We start from the raw sequence: 14,262 nt of genomic DNA, 5'->3' as shown, positions 1-14,262 counted from the left end.
CCACAGATTCCAATAACTATTGATCTTAAAAATAGAAGTGAAGTTAAAACACTCCTTAATCCATTTCTGTCACTGCTTTCTGCAAAGGGATACTTGTGATGAAAAAGGAACCGGGCAGGAAAAGAGACAATGTGCAGGGCTACTCAGAAAAGACAGGAGATTGGCACGAGGTTAAAATACTCAAGACAACCAGTATAGACTTGATGGGCTGAATAACTTCCTTCTGCACTGTAACATTTCTGGAATTTTGTGAACCAGTGCACAGCTTTTCAACTGCTTTAACCACCAGCCCAACAAATATTGCATATTTTGTTTCCACCTACTCAATGTCTACATGCTCCCAACATAAAATAGGTGTAGGCAGTTGCCACATATCACTACTTCAACTGAGAAGCACAGCGTGAAGCTATGTACATTGGAGAATATTTTTGTAAATTTAAAGCTTTATTACATATGCATGAAATTAAAAGCAATTTTGAACAGATATTTATTTTATAAAAACTGCCTTGTTGATCTTGTATTAATCAGTATGACCATCACTCGGTGCAAGGGAATGCACCATTTCCTATCTCAGGCAACTTGAAGCACTGCCAGGTTTTGCATGATCAGATGCAAAGTAAAGCTCTCTCCACTGTACCTCCACAATATGCTTCATGAATACACTGAATTCCTGCATTCGTGTGACAGTTTTCCATTCCCACACACTTGGTCTTGCTCAATAAGATCACCAATTTAGTGCAAATAGAAATGTTATTTTATGGATTTACATCCCATATAAAGTAAATGGAGACTGTCAATGCAAATTTAATTCATGCAAGAACTATACAGCCAGTAAACACAGAAACCACCATTTCATCAATATATTGGATTACAAAGTAGGTTCCAGAGGCATGAAGGGCAGTGCATCAATCCATTCAATCTCCAGAGTTAACAATTTTCAGGGTAGCATCAGCAGACTTTTTAAAATTATAAAATCTTCAAACATTTTGGTTTATATGAATGTGGTGGTAGTTGTTCACGAATGAAAAAGCAGGTCACAGCGTTAAAACAAAACCACCGGTCCACAGCTAACCACAGGAAGGCAACACCACTACTAGAAGATACTTCTAGCTTTCTGGTTTCAGGTGTGAAAAGACCACGCACACTTGTGCAATGTCATCATACTCATAAGTTCTTTTTAAAAATGTGTCCATCAATCGCAATCCTGAAATACTCTGAAAAGAGAATTGAACAAAATTACAAGTTGGAGGAAGTATAATGTAACCAGAACATCTCAAATGGTATTTACAAAGTTAATACAAATTTAATGGCAGTGTTTTCATTTGGTTGCAAACATAACAGAAATTGCTTTGAAATGTCTAACATTGTTTACATGTGACAGATAAAAGTAATACATAAGTATCCTGGCTCCTCAAACAAAATGTGTATTTTTCATTAAAATAACCAACTTTTCTCTGACAATGAAGCTCATGAGCAGTTAAACAGGATGCAAAAGTCAAACAAAGGGACAGATGCAACATATTCATAGTTACCACACTGTGATTCTGCATCGCAACTGGTGCACAGTTTCGTGAATTAAAAAAAAGGTGCTCGTTTCTGCTCTCAGCCAAGGGTGAAAAGCACTCTTGCCTCAGAGAGGACGTAACGAGTTCAAGTCCAAGCCACAGAATTGAGCGCAAACACAGACAAACATTCCAGAGCTGAACACCTTGCCCTGTTCGGGGTGCCACTCATCATTTAAGCAAGCCTCTGTTTGCACTCAGGTGGACTTGAACGATTCCATGGAACTATTTCAAAGAACAAGGTAGTTATCCTTGGTGTCTTGCCCAATAATTGTCCAGTTAGTGGAAAACTGCTGTTTGCAGGAGTTTCATTGTGTGCAAAACATTTTCATGTTACAGCATTGACTACATTTTTAAGGTAACTCATTGACTATAAAACACTTGGGAATGTTCTGAGATTGTGAAAGAGGCTATATAACTATAAGTGGGTCCTTACGATGAGAACACCATTTCCCTCACTTACAGTCATAGAGTCAGATGTACAGCACGGAACCAGACCCTTCGGTCCAACCGATCCATGCCCGCCCAGATATCCCAACCCAATCTAGTCCCACCTGCTATCACCCGGCCCATATCCCTCCAAACCCTTCCTAATCATATACCCATCCAAATGCCTCCACCACATCCTCTGGCAGCTCATTCCATACACGTACCACCCTCTGTGTGAAAAAGCTGCCCCTTAGGTCTCTTTTATATCTTTCCCCTCTCACCCTGAACCTATGCCCTCTAGTTCTGGACTCCCCGACCACAGGGAAAAGACTTTGTCTATTTATCTTATCCATGCCCCTCCTAATTTTGTAAACCTCTATAAGGTCACCCCTCAGCCTCCGAGGGTCCAGGGAAAACAGCCCCAGCCTGTTCAGCCTCTCCCTATAGCTAAAATCCTCCAACCCTGGCAACATCCTTGTAAATCTTTTCTGAACCCTTTCAAGTTTCACAACATCTTTCCGATAGGAAGGAGACCAGAACTGCATGCAATATTCCAACAGTGGCCTAACCAATGTCCTGTACAGCCACACCATGCCCTCCCAACTCCTGTACTCAATACTCTGACCAATAAAGGAAAGCATATCAAACGCCTTCTTCACTATCCTACCTATCTGCGCCTCCACTCCAAGGAGCTGTGAAACTGCACTCCAAGGTCTCTTTGTTCAGCAATACTCCCTAGGATCTTACCATTAAGTGTATACGTCCTGCTAAGATTTGCTTTCCCACCATTTGCTGTAACAAACTGGACAAGGGAAACGTGAACTTGGGGGAACCACCAACTCAGAAGCCAAACAACTGGGAGCTTTTTGTAAGTAACAAACATCATTCAAAAAGCTTAAATCCAAAACAGAAGTGCCTATGTGCTTGAACTTGGGAATGATGCTTGGGAGCTGTCTTGCTATTCCCTGTGTTGAAGAATATTAAACATGGTGTTTTGAAAATCCCTAGTCACAGCCTCGAAAATGCAGTCTCTCTCTCTCTCTCTCTCTCACAAACACATTTTACACATATTCCTATCTACTTTGAAAATTATTTAACAGTTAAAAAAAACTCTATTAAAAATATCTTCTGTCAGTGTTTTTCCATTCTAATTCCACACAACTCCTAGGGGTTGCATTTATTAATATTAAGAACTCCCAACACCCTCAGAATTACAGATTTTAATAAGCTTACATTCATCAAAACTAGTAAAAGAAATAATTTCAAAATTAAAAGAACATTGCAATGTAATATTTTTAGTCAATGCAGAAAATAATAGATTCTGTATAAAATGGCATAACAAATTTTGCAAACAGTTTTGTAGATTATGAATAACAATAATCAACTTTTTAAAAAGTCTTCATTTGAAATATGCTTATGATTTTGATTCAGTAATGTGCGTTGTTGACATCATATAGTGAAATCGATCCAATAAGCCATAATTGTTAAAAAGGCATACGGTGTGTTAGCTTTTATTAGTAGAGGGATCGAGTTTCAGAACTTTGTAGTCATGCTACAGCTGTACAAAATTCTGGTGCGGCCTTATTTGGGAGTATTATGTACAGCTCTGGTCACTACATTGCAGGAAGGATGTGGAAGTTTTGGAAAGGGTTCAAAGCAGATTTACTAGGATGTTGCCTGGTATGAAAGGTCTTATGAAGAAAGGCTGAGAGACTGGAGGCTGGTTTCGTTAGAGAGATGAAGGTTGAGAGATGACTTAATAGAGACATGCAAGATGATGAGAGGGTTAGATAGGGTGGACAGTGAGAGCCTCTTTTTTCTTGGATGGTGATGGTTAGCACATGAGGGCATAGCTTTAAATTGAGGGGTGATAGATATAGGACAGATGTCAGAGGTAGTTTCTTTACTCAGAGTTGTAGGGGGGTGCAATGTTGCCTATTATATTACTACTATAACACTACTATTATAGGACAAGCCAGGGAATTCCTAGAGGCATGGCACTCATCCACAGATTCAATCGATAAGCACATCGACCTGGACCCAACATACCGGCCACTGCAGCGGACAGCTGGAACTGACAACCGGAAGCGGCAGAGACAAACCACTATAATTGCCAGAGGAAACATCACAGAAGCGCTTCACAGGAGGCTCCCGAGCACTGAGGATGTCACCTTGACAGGGGACGAAATGTCTGCAACACAAATTCCCAGCTCGGCGAACACAACCACAACTACGAGCACCCGAGCTACAAATCTTCTCACAAACTTTGAAGATATCTTGTAAGGTTGGGGGGCTGAAGGAGATTACAGAAATAGGGAGGAGCATGAAGGGACTTTGAAACAAGGGTGAGGAAATTTAAAATTGAGATGCTCTTTGACCAGGAGGTAAAGCAGGCCAGTGACTCACAGATCGACTGGTATTTTAGGAACTGGGCAGTATTTTGCATAAGCTCAAATGTAGGGAAGGTAGAATATAGCACTGTAGGCACAAATACTCTAAGACTATTGCCAGGGAGCTAGATACAGCTGTTAGCTAGATTTGGAGCAACATAGAAAGCAAATTTGTCAAGATTATTGCACTTACTAAGTTCCCATTCTCTGACAATCTTTCTAAGTCTTACCTGTAAACCTTGCATGGAGGCCAATAGCTTGAGTGCAAGATGAAGAGAAGAATTTGGACTCAATTTTCCTAGCTGTCTTCCTGAAATGCCACACCAGTGGATTGCATTTGTATTGCACATTTCAAGCACCAGATCCATTGTCCTCTCACTGCTAAAAGAAATGGAAACTGAGTGAGATAGCTCAGTACAATATCACAGGTACTTTGATATATAAAAACAGAGATTTGAATCACATTACATCTTTCTTTAGATACAGGTCCTAAAACTGCTTACAATATTCCAAATGTGGTCTGACCAGAGCCTTATATAGCGCCAGCACTACTCATTTTCTCTTAAATTCTCGCCCTCTTGAAACAAACCTTTCATTTGTCTTCCTAAACACCAACTTAATGCTACTTACAGGTTAAGAGAATCCTGTACTAGGGCTCCCGAGTCTCTTTGTGCTTCAGATTTCTGAAGCTTTTCCCATTTAGAAAATAGTCTACGCCTCTATTCTTCCTACCAAAATGCAGAACCTCTCACATTTCCACATTATATTCCTACTGCCACTTTGTCCATTCACCAAGCATATCTAAGTCATTCTGTAACCTCCTCACTTCCTCAACATTATCTGTCCCTCCTCCAATCTTTGTGTCATCTGCAAAATTAGCAACAATGCTTTCAGTTCCTTCGCACAGATTGTTAAGGTGCATATTTTTGGTCTCAACACTAACCCCTGTGGAACTCAACTAGTCACCAGCTGCCATCCTGAAAAAGATCTCTTTATCCCTACACTCTGCCAATCAGCTTATCCTCTATCCACGGCAGCACCTTGCCCCTAACACCATGGGCTCCTATCTTAGTTAGCAACCTCCTGGAAATCCGAAGTCATCACATCCACTGGCTCTGTTTTGTCTAACTTTCTTGTTAACTCCTCAAAGAATTCTAACAGATTGGTCAGGCTTGCCCTCCCCTTGATAAAGCCATCCTATTGTCTGATGCACTTCCAAGCACACCACAATCTTATCCTTAATAACAGACTCTAAAATCTTACAAACGGCCAAGGTCAGGCCAACTGGCCTATAATTTCCTGTCTTCTGCCTCCCTCCCTCCTTAAACAGAGTGTCATGTTAGCCATTTTCCAGTTCTCTGGGATCCCCCTTGACTTCAGTAATTCCTGAAAGGAATTCCTTCACCTTCAGCACCCTAATCAAGTCTGCCTCATTACACCTCACCCATAGGATGGTAGAAATATGGAATGCACTGTTTGAGAGGGTGGTGGAGATAGGTACTTTTGCAATATTTAAGCAGCATCTAGATGAGCACTTAAATGCATAGCAGGCTATTTACCAAGTGCAGGTAAATGGGATTCATGTAACTTAATAGTTGTTTGTCAGCGTAGACATGGTGGGCTGAATCTATGCAACATCAAAAGTTGAAAAATATTTATTCTATCATTCAGAAGATACTGTTTTTAAAGTCATTAATTTGCATCTTACTGAGGCCAGTCATTGAAGATTTCTTCCTTCTGGGTACATTCAAGCAACATTAGTAACGCTAACACGTTGGAGGGAATCTACAGATCTACTTGAAAATCTCTGTTTAAATTAGCCTGAATACCTGAGTAAAGAACAGCAGCCAGTGTGTCTTACTGATGAGCACCCACACCCTGATATCTTCCAGACTGATCCAGGTTGCCAATTCTAGATTAGTTTACAAAACAGCATCCATAATAAATAACATCAAAGAAAGCCTCAATAGGAAAATTAATAATGAGACGCAGATGACAGATATCCATGGGAACCAAGACGAATGATGAAAACAAGTTTATTTACCAGAGGATATTTATTTTTAAATTACATGGATGACTACTTGGCCCCAGCCTCTCTTTCATTTAATATTTAGAAATTAGGGATTCATAAAGTGGCTTTCATCAACCACCAGGTAATTAATTTACCTTTTAATTTAGTAGGTAAAATTAACTTCAAGAATGCCAAGCCTGTTTTTAGGATATTTTGAAAATTCACTTTCTTGCAGACAGCACATGATTCAAGATCGCCATATTCAGTGGAGGGCCACTTGGCTGATGTCAGCTACAGAGCCTCCATTGGAAATCATTTCTGTTAAGTGTGGATGGCACAGAATTATTATAACGCAGGAGGCCGCCATTTGGTCCATCTTGCTCACCCCATTTCTCAAACGAGCATCATTACAGAGAGCCAATCGTCTGCCTTCTCCCCTATCTTTGCATATTGTTTCCCAATCAAATAATCCTCCACTGTCTTCCTGAATGCCTCGATCGAACATCCTACCACCACTTTTCCAGGCAATGTATGCCATTCCATAACTACTCAGAGTGAAAATGTTTTTCACATCAGCCTTGCTTCTGTTGCACATTGTTTTAAATCTGTTTCCTCTTGTTCTTGTTCCTTTTACAGGCAGGAACAGCTTCTACCTATCTACTTTATCCTGCTGCTAATGATTTTGAAAACTTCTCTCAAATCTCCCCTCAGCTTTCTTCTCTCCAAGCAGCACATTCCCAACTTCTTCAATCTATACTCATAACTTTAGCTTCCCCTTCCAGGACCCATTCTTTTAAATTGCTTTGTCACCCTCCTTAATGCATTCAACTCTTTTCTATAAGGTGGCACCTACAAATGTACACAATACCTCAAGTGAGGTCAAACACATGCCTTACCTACAAGTTCAACATCACCTCCTTATCCTTGTACTCTATGCCTCTATCAAAGGGATGCTCATGATACTGCATGCTTTATGAACTGCTCTCTCCCCTTCTTCCACCACCTTCAAGGATCTGTGTACATGTGCACACAGCTACCTCTGCTCCTGCACCACCTTTAGTAATGTATCCCCTACTTTATCTGTCTTTCAACCTTTGTTGTACCAGAGGCATCACTTCACACTTTCCTCCATTAAACTTCATCTGATACCTATCTGCTCATTCCACCAACTTGTCCTTTGACTCCACACTGTCCTCCTCAGTTTACAATTCTCCATTTTTTTCTGTGTCAACTGCAAACTTTGAAATTGTTATCTGCAATCAAATAAATAGATCATTAGCATATATTTGGAAACGCATAATCCCAATTTCAAACCCTGAATATCTCCACTATAAATCTTCTTCCAGCCCAAAAAATATTCATTGACCGTTACTCCATTTCCAATCCCTCAGCCAGTTTTGTATCCATATTGCTACGTCCTATTTATACAATAAACTATAACTTTGTGTGACATTATCAAAAACCTTCTGAAATCCATATACAACACGAACAGCATTACCCTCATTGAGCATGTTTGTTTTTTTACAAAAATATATCATCATAAATTATCTATTTGTATGTATACAAATGGCCTAAATCAATCCAGTCCAGACTTTGCAAAAAAAAGTGGAATTTTGACATTCGTCAGTTGTAAGAAACTAGTATTTTTTAAACTTGCAAAAGAACTATTTGCATTCCCCTTAAGGCAACAAGGGGATCTCACAATTTCTGTTCCCAGTTCAAACAACTCCAGTAAGTTATTAAAACATAACTTGCTCTTTCAAGATTCATGCAGAAATTTCCTAATCAATCCATCGGTTCTCATGTGATTATTAATTCTATCCTGAATAATTGTTTCTAAAAGCTTCCACACCACAAAAGTTAAACTGATTGGTGTATAACTGCTGGCATTATTCTTTCAAGCTTCCTTGAACGAAAGCCACAATGTTTGCAATTCTCTAGTCTTCTGCACCCACCAACCCTCAAAAGTCCAGGAAAAACTAAAAGATGATAGCTAGTGCCCCGTAAATTTCTACCCTTGCTTCCTTCAAAAGTCTAGGATGCATCTCATTTGGTCCCAGTGCTTTGTTAACTTTAAGTACCAATATTCTATCCAAGTCTTCTTCCTGATCAATTTTGCACCCTTCTTGTGACGGTATATCCTCCTCTATCACCATGACCTCCTCTTTTAAAAAGAGGGATTTAATATATTCACATGTTGATACCCTTTCTGGTCTCTAATCAGACTAGTCCTTTTTAAACTACTAATCCACTACTTGTATGCCTACTGAAGAGTGCAAATAGCTAAAAGGTGATATCTCTGCAGGGATGGGAAAACAAAGTTCAAACATAGTCTTGTAGAGACTTTCATCTTTGACTGTAGACTTCGGAGGAGGAGTAGACTTCAACATTTCATAATGAAAATATTCTCCCTTTAATTAGCTAAATTCGATGCAAAGTCACATTCCACATGCATTAGCCATCTTACTATTACCTGCAATTAGTTATTTTACATGTAACTTCAAAAGGTTCTTCAAGGTTTACAGTATCTGGAATCATCTCCAAGGAAAGTCTGACATCACCATAACCAGGGGCCTGAAATAAAACCATGAAAAGCAGGGGACTTTAAAGAGGAAAAATTAAAATCTACTTCATTATGCTTCTGAAAAAAGATCAGAAAAAAAATTAAACACACAGCATTTGTACCAAGAGTTCCAAATCTTCAGAACAGAACATCCTTCAGATACATATTCTTTAACATCCTATAGTTATGAATTAAAGATGCCGGTGTTCGACTGGGGTGTACAAAGTTAAAAATCACACACCAGGTTATAGTCCAACAGGTTTTAGTCCAACAGGTTTATTTGGAAGCACTAGCTTTCGGAGCGCTGCTCCTGACAACCACCTGATGAAGGAGCAGCGCTCTGAAAGCTTGTGCTTCCAATTAAACCTGTTGGACTATAACCTGGTCGTTGTGTGATTTTTAACTTCATAGTTATGAAGGATCACAGCCAATTAATTCTCAGGTGAAGTATCAATTAGAAGTATTGGACACTATTTTGGTGTTAACTAAACATAGACAAGATGGGGTGAAGGAGAATCATTACATGGTTCTCCAGTTAACCTGACTACAAGTCATCAAGTATGGCTAGTTCAGGTGTATCCAAAAAACCCAATATGCTGCTTGCTATAAGATATAAAGAATGAGTAAGATACTGGAGGCTGAACTGCAGCCACAGAATTGTTTCTCAACACAAATCACCATTTTCAAGAGGCAGAGCAAAAAGACAAACGTAAAACAATATTTTGCAGGTATTTCACCAGTACAATCGAGACCAAGGTAGACAGTAGCGTTGTCGTCACACCACTGGACTAGTAACGCAGAATCCCAGACAAATATTTTTAGGATAAAACCAGAACTCAGCAGGTCTGCCAACATTGGTGAAGAGAGAGCAGAGTTAACATTCTGAATACAGTGATTCTTTTTCGGAATCGTTGGGGAGGTCAAGCATGGCAGGAACGATTATTGTAAGGATATGAGTTAGAATCCCACCATGTCAGATAGTGAAGTTTAAATTCAATAAAATCTGCAAATAATAACTAGCCAAAGGTAGCACATAATTGTTGGCAATAATCAGAAAAAAGAAACCCATGCGCTAGTTTAGATTAAAAAAATCTGCCATCCAGACCTGGCATGTTAGTCTAAACCCAGAGTAATGTGGCTGATCTTTAACTGCTCTCTGATGGTGTAGGAGGCCACTCAGTTGTACCAAATTCTTACAAATTCTAAATAAAGGATTGTAACTGGAGAGACCACCTGGCATCTACCCAGGCATCAGAAACGAAAATGGCAAATTCAGTCAAGTCAACCTGAAAATGACTTCCTCACCAACATCAGAGGGCTTGTGCCAAAACGGAGAGAACTGTCCCACAGTCTAGTCAAACATAGCCCAATATTGTCTGTAAGATATGACAGAAATTATGGCTATGCCCCAGACACCATCACCATCATATTTGGGTATGCCTTGTTCCACCTGCCCACCAGACACAGTGGTACAATGGAATACTGCTGGAAAGGAGCTGGCCTGGAAGTCCTTAACATAGATTTCATAGCATTTTGGAGTCACATGATATCAGGTCAAACATGGGCAAAGAAACCTCCTCTCAAGTACAACATTCCCCACCCTCCCTCACTTCCTGGGCTGAACAATCAGACCATGTTGAATACTACCTGAAGAAAGCAGTGTGACTCAGTAGAAGGTCTACTGACTAAACTGGTGCACTCCTAAAGGACATAGCTGCTAGTCTAGTCTGCAGGAAGTGATAAGGGAAGAGAGGGACAAAAGGAAAAAAGCCACTTGATCGCATCCTCATTAATCTGTCACAGCTGGGTCCAAACAGGAAGCTGTCAGTAAGGCTAACTACCACAATCCTTACAGAAACAAACTCCTGCCTTCACAGGGAGAATATCCTACATTGCGTTGTTTGATACTGTGTGATAAATGGGATAGGTTTTGAACAGGGCTAGAAACTCAAAATTTAGCGTGCATGGGGTGCAGTTGGGCATCAGCAGCAGAATCGTACTCAACCACACTATGCAATCTCATGGCCTAGCATATCTCCTAATCAACCATTACCATTGAGCCAGGAGGTGCACCAGCCTTACCAGTGAGAAAAGGTATCAATTTAGTGAAGCTACCACACAGGACAACTGCATACCAAACAGCCGAAGCAGCAAGTGGATGGACAGGATTAAACAATGCTCTTACCAACAGATCAGATCTAAGCTCTGCAGTCGTGCCACTTCTGGTCATGATCATTGGTGCACAATAAAACATCAACACAAAGGAAGTGAAGACTCAATAAATTTCATTATCCTCAACAAGGGTGGCCCAGCATATCCGTGAAAAAGGCAAAGCTAAACTTTTAGTATCCACGTGCATGGTGCTGCATGGATGACCCATTAAGGCTTCCTCCAGAGGTCCCACAGAAGCCAGTCATCAGCCAATTCAATTTTTTTTATTCATTCACGGGATGAGGGTGTCACTGACTGGGCGAGTATTTATTACCCAGAGGGCAGCTGAGTCAACCACATAGAGTAGAGTAGAATAGAATATCCTTTATTGTCACGTGCACTCCAGTGAGACGATTTACAATAGCTGCCTCTAATGGCCCCATCTTAGGTACAACTATCTAGATATAAACCTTGAATACAAAACAGGAAAAAAAGGAAAAGTAGTACCATTACTTACAGTGTCTAAAAAATAAGTTAGGAGTAAGATCGTTATATCATAGTGAAAGGACTGACATTACGGTCTGGCAAAAAACTTCAGATCCATATTACAATGCAGCAGCTCAGTAAGCAAGTGATCTGACCACCAGGCCCCAGTCCAACAACAGTCCCACTGTACACCAAGTCTCCAGTCTGCTCTGCACTGGCACTCAGTTAAGTTGCATTGCTCAGAGACTTACTTAACCTCTCATGGGTCTACAGGACTCATTTCCCCTCACACTGCACCAGCACTCGTTCCCCTCCCGCCTCCCAGGGACATGCTTCCCCTTCCGCCTCCCAGGGACATGCTTCCCCTTCCGCCTCCCAGGGACATGCTTCTTTTGATGTTCTTTTAGTGAACACAGAGCCTGAGCTAGTACTAATGTGATAGAAATTTATAACCACAGCCTTTCACACAACAGAATTATGACTAAATTGATTATTCTGAAGAAAACTAAGTTGTGCACATTTACGAACCATTCGTTGCAACTGACTTGTTTGCAACCGTCCTCTTTCACCCAAGTTTGTTTTCCACACTATGTCCAATTTTCCAATTACTGTGACGCCCTTGATGACCCCAGCCTTCTCTGCAAATTCAGGCTTAGGTTTGAGACAATATAGATATTGCCGTGTGTCCATAGGCTGCAAGTAGGTCATCTTCCCAAATGTAGAGCAGCTGAAAAGAACAGAAGCATGTCAATGACAAAATCTAATTTATTTACCTTCAAAAAGGTATTTTTAAAGGTAAAGTCATTTTACAGCAGAAAAAAAGTCCAGTCAGTCCAAGAGGCGTATGCCATTGTTATTTTCCAAACAGGTGTCTTCCCCGTCTTATTGCATCTAATCCTATCAAAATATTCTTCTATTCTTTACCCTTAGGTACTTTAATGATTCCCTTTAGTGATGATTCTTGGCTGACATTTTAACAGAATTTACAGTATGACAACAGCAAGTCACGTTTTACAATATTTTAAAAATTGGTGTAACTTATCCTATTTAGAGTATTATTTCTTATAAATTAGATTATTATTGAAGTATGCAGAATGAGCAAATGTTTAATTCAATCATTAGAAGTTCTTTCAGTATACAAGACCTTGTATTTGTCTGTGTTGAAATTAGATTAGATACCCTACAGTGTGGAAACAGGCCCTTAGGCCCAACAAGTCCACACCGACCCTCAAAAGAGTAACCCACCTAGACCCATTCCCCTACATTCACCCTGACTAATGCACCTAACACTGCGGGAACTTTAGCATGGCCAATTCATCTAACCTGCACATCTTTGGACTGTGGGAGGAAACCCATGCAGACACGAGGAGAATGTGCAAACTCCACACAGACAGTTGCCCGAATGAACCCGGGTCCCTGGCGCTGTGAGGCAGCAGTGCTAACCACTGAGCCACCGTGCTATTCTCCCATTCTGTAAGTTTGTTAATACCTTCTTCCAATGTGTTGTGTTTAAAATATTTGGATTTGCAGTTCTTAAAATTGAGCATCTAACTTAAATTTATTTGATTAGTTTTAAATCCAGATCTTTAGGAGGTGGCAAGGCTTTAAACTATTAAATATAGAAATGAAATTAGCTTAAGGTAAAGGAAACATGAAAGGAGAGCATTGGAAAGCAAACTTGTGTGAGTTCTGAGACATTCAGTGGTTGAACATGAGTGTAAAGGATGCTTTAATTAGAACAAGGTAACTACATCTCAAATGAAGAGGTTAAATGGTATATAAATTAATCAAACTTAGAGGTTAAAACCCCTTGTCCAGGGAAATTGGGAACAGACAGCAGCCCTCTTCATGATGGAATACTAGCTCACCACAGCACTATTATTTGAACATTTTGAAGCTGCATTTTTGTCAAAATTATTAACAGTATACCAAGGGGTACAGGGAGAAGGCAGGAGAATAGAATTGAGAAACATATCAACTATGAGCAAATGGCCTAATTCTGCTCCTACATCTTATGAAGAGTTCCCTGGAAATGTTCAATCTGCATTCTTAAATAGGAGTATAACAGTATAAATGTTGCTACCTCCAGTCCTCTGGCACTATACCTTCTCCTAACAATTTCAAAAATATGTCATAATGTTGCTACTAGCTCTTTCCAAATTCTTTTAATCTGCAAACTCGCAATTTACCTGGTCAAGGGGTTTTAACCTCTAAGTCTGATTAACTTATATATCATTTAACATCTTTATTTGAAATGCAGTTTATAACATTTTAATTAAAGCATCCTTTACACTCCTGTTCAACCGTTGAGATCTTAGTACTCACTCAAGTTTGCCTTCCAAAGCTCTCCTTTCATGTTTCCTTTATTTTAAGCTAATTTCATTTCTGTACATAATAATTTAAAGCCTTGCAATCTCCTAAAAATCTGGACTTAAAACTAAACAAGTTAAAATTGAACATATAATTTAAATTAAGAATTGCAAGTCCAAATATTTTAAACAAAATAAATATTAATTTCCTTCTCCTTTTATATTTAAATAAAAGAGAGATGATTTGGGTCAAAACTGTCAATAGAACTTGTTGAGAAGTCTGGAATTCGGGTATTTTTCTCTGTTTGAAATGTCTCTGCTTTCAGAGTTATACTTAGATAAACTAGGATGTGGAATGACA

General features: G+C 39.7%; 1 protein-coding gene across 6 annotated transcripts in view; it reads right to left on the bottom strand.

Moving 5' to 3' along the window:
- Nucleotides 1-786: 786 nt before the first annotated feature.
- trappc13 (trafficking protein particle complex subunit 13) overlaps nt 787-14,262 on the bottom strand; it is a 70,125-nt gene continuing 56,649 nt past the window's right edge. For 4 of the 6 annotated variants that reach the window (XM_043689656.1, XM_043689638.1, XM_043689684.1 and 1 more), the window contains 4 exons: nt 12,121-12,319; nt 8,866-8,966; nt 4,612-4,762; nt 787-1,214 (listed from right to left, as the gene is read on the bottom strand). In XM_043689656.1, coding sequence (XP_043545591.1) covers nt 1,107-1,214; nt 4,612-4,762; nt 8,866-8,966; nt 12,121-12,319 — 559 coding nt within the window. In that variant the 3' untranslated portion in view covers nt 787-1,106. The remainder of the gene's footprint in view (nt 1,215-4,611; nt 4,763-8,865; nt 8,967-12,120; nt 12,320-14,262) is intronic. The other 2 variants (XM_043689664.1, XM_043689646.1) reach the window with 1 other exon arrangement.

This window comes from Chiloscyllium plagiosum, chromosome 1, assembly GCF_004010195.1.
Source record: "Chiloscyllium plagiosum isolate BGI_BamShark_2017 chromosome 1, ASM401019v2, whole genome shotgun sequence".
NCBI lineage: Eukaryota > Metazoa > Chordata > Chondrichthyes > Orectolobiformes > Hemiscylliidae > Chiloscyllium > Chiloscyllium plagiosum.
The sequence above is the reverse complement of the archived record's forward strand: the minus strand, read 5'-3'. Positions and strand labels throughout refer to the sequence as shown.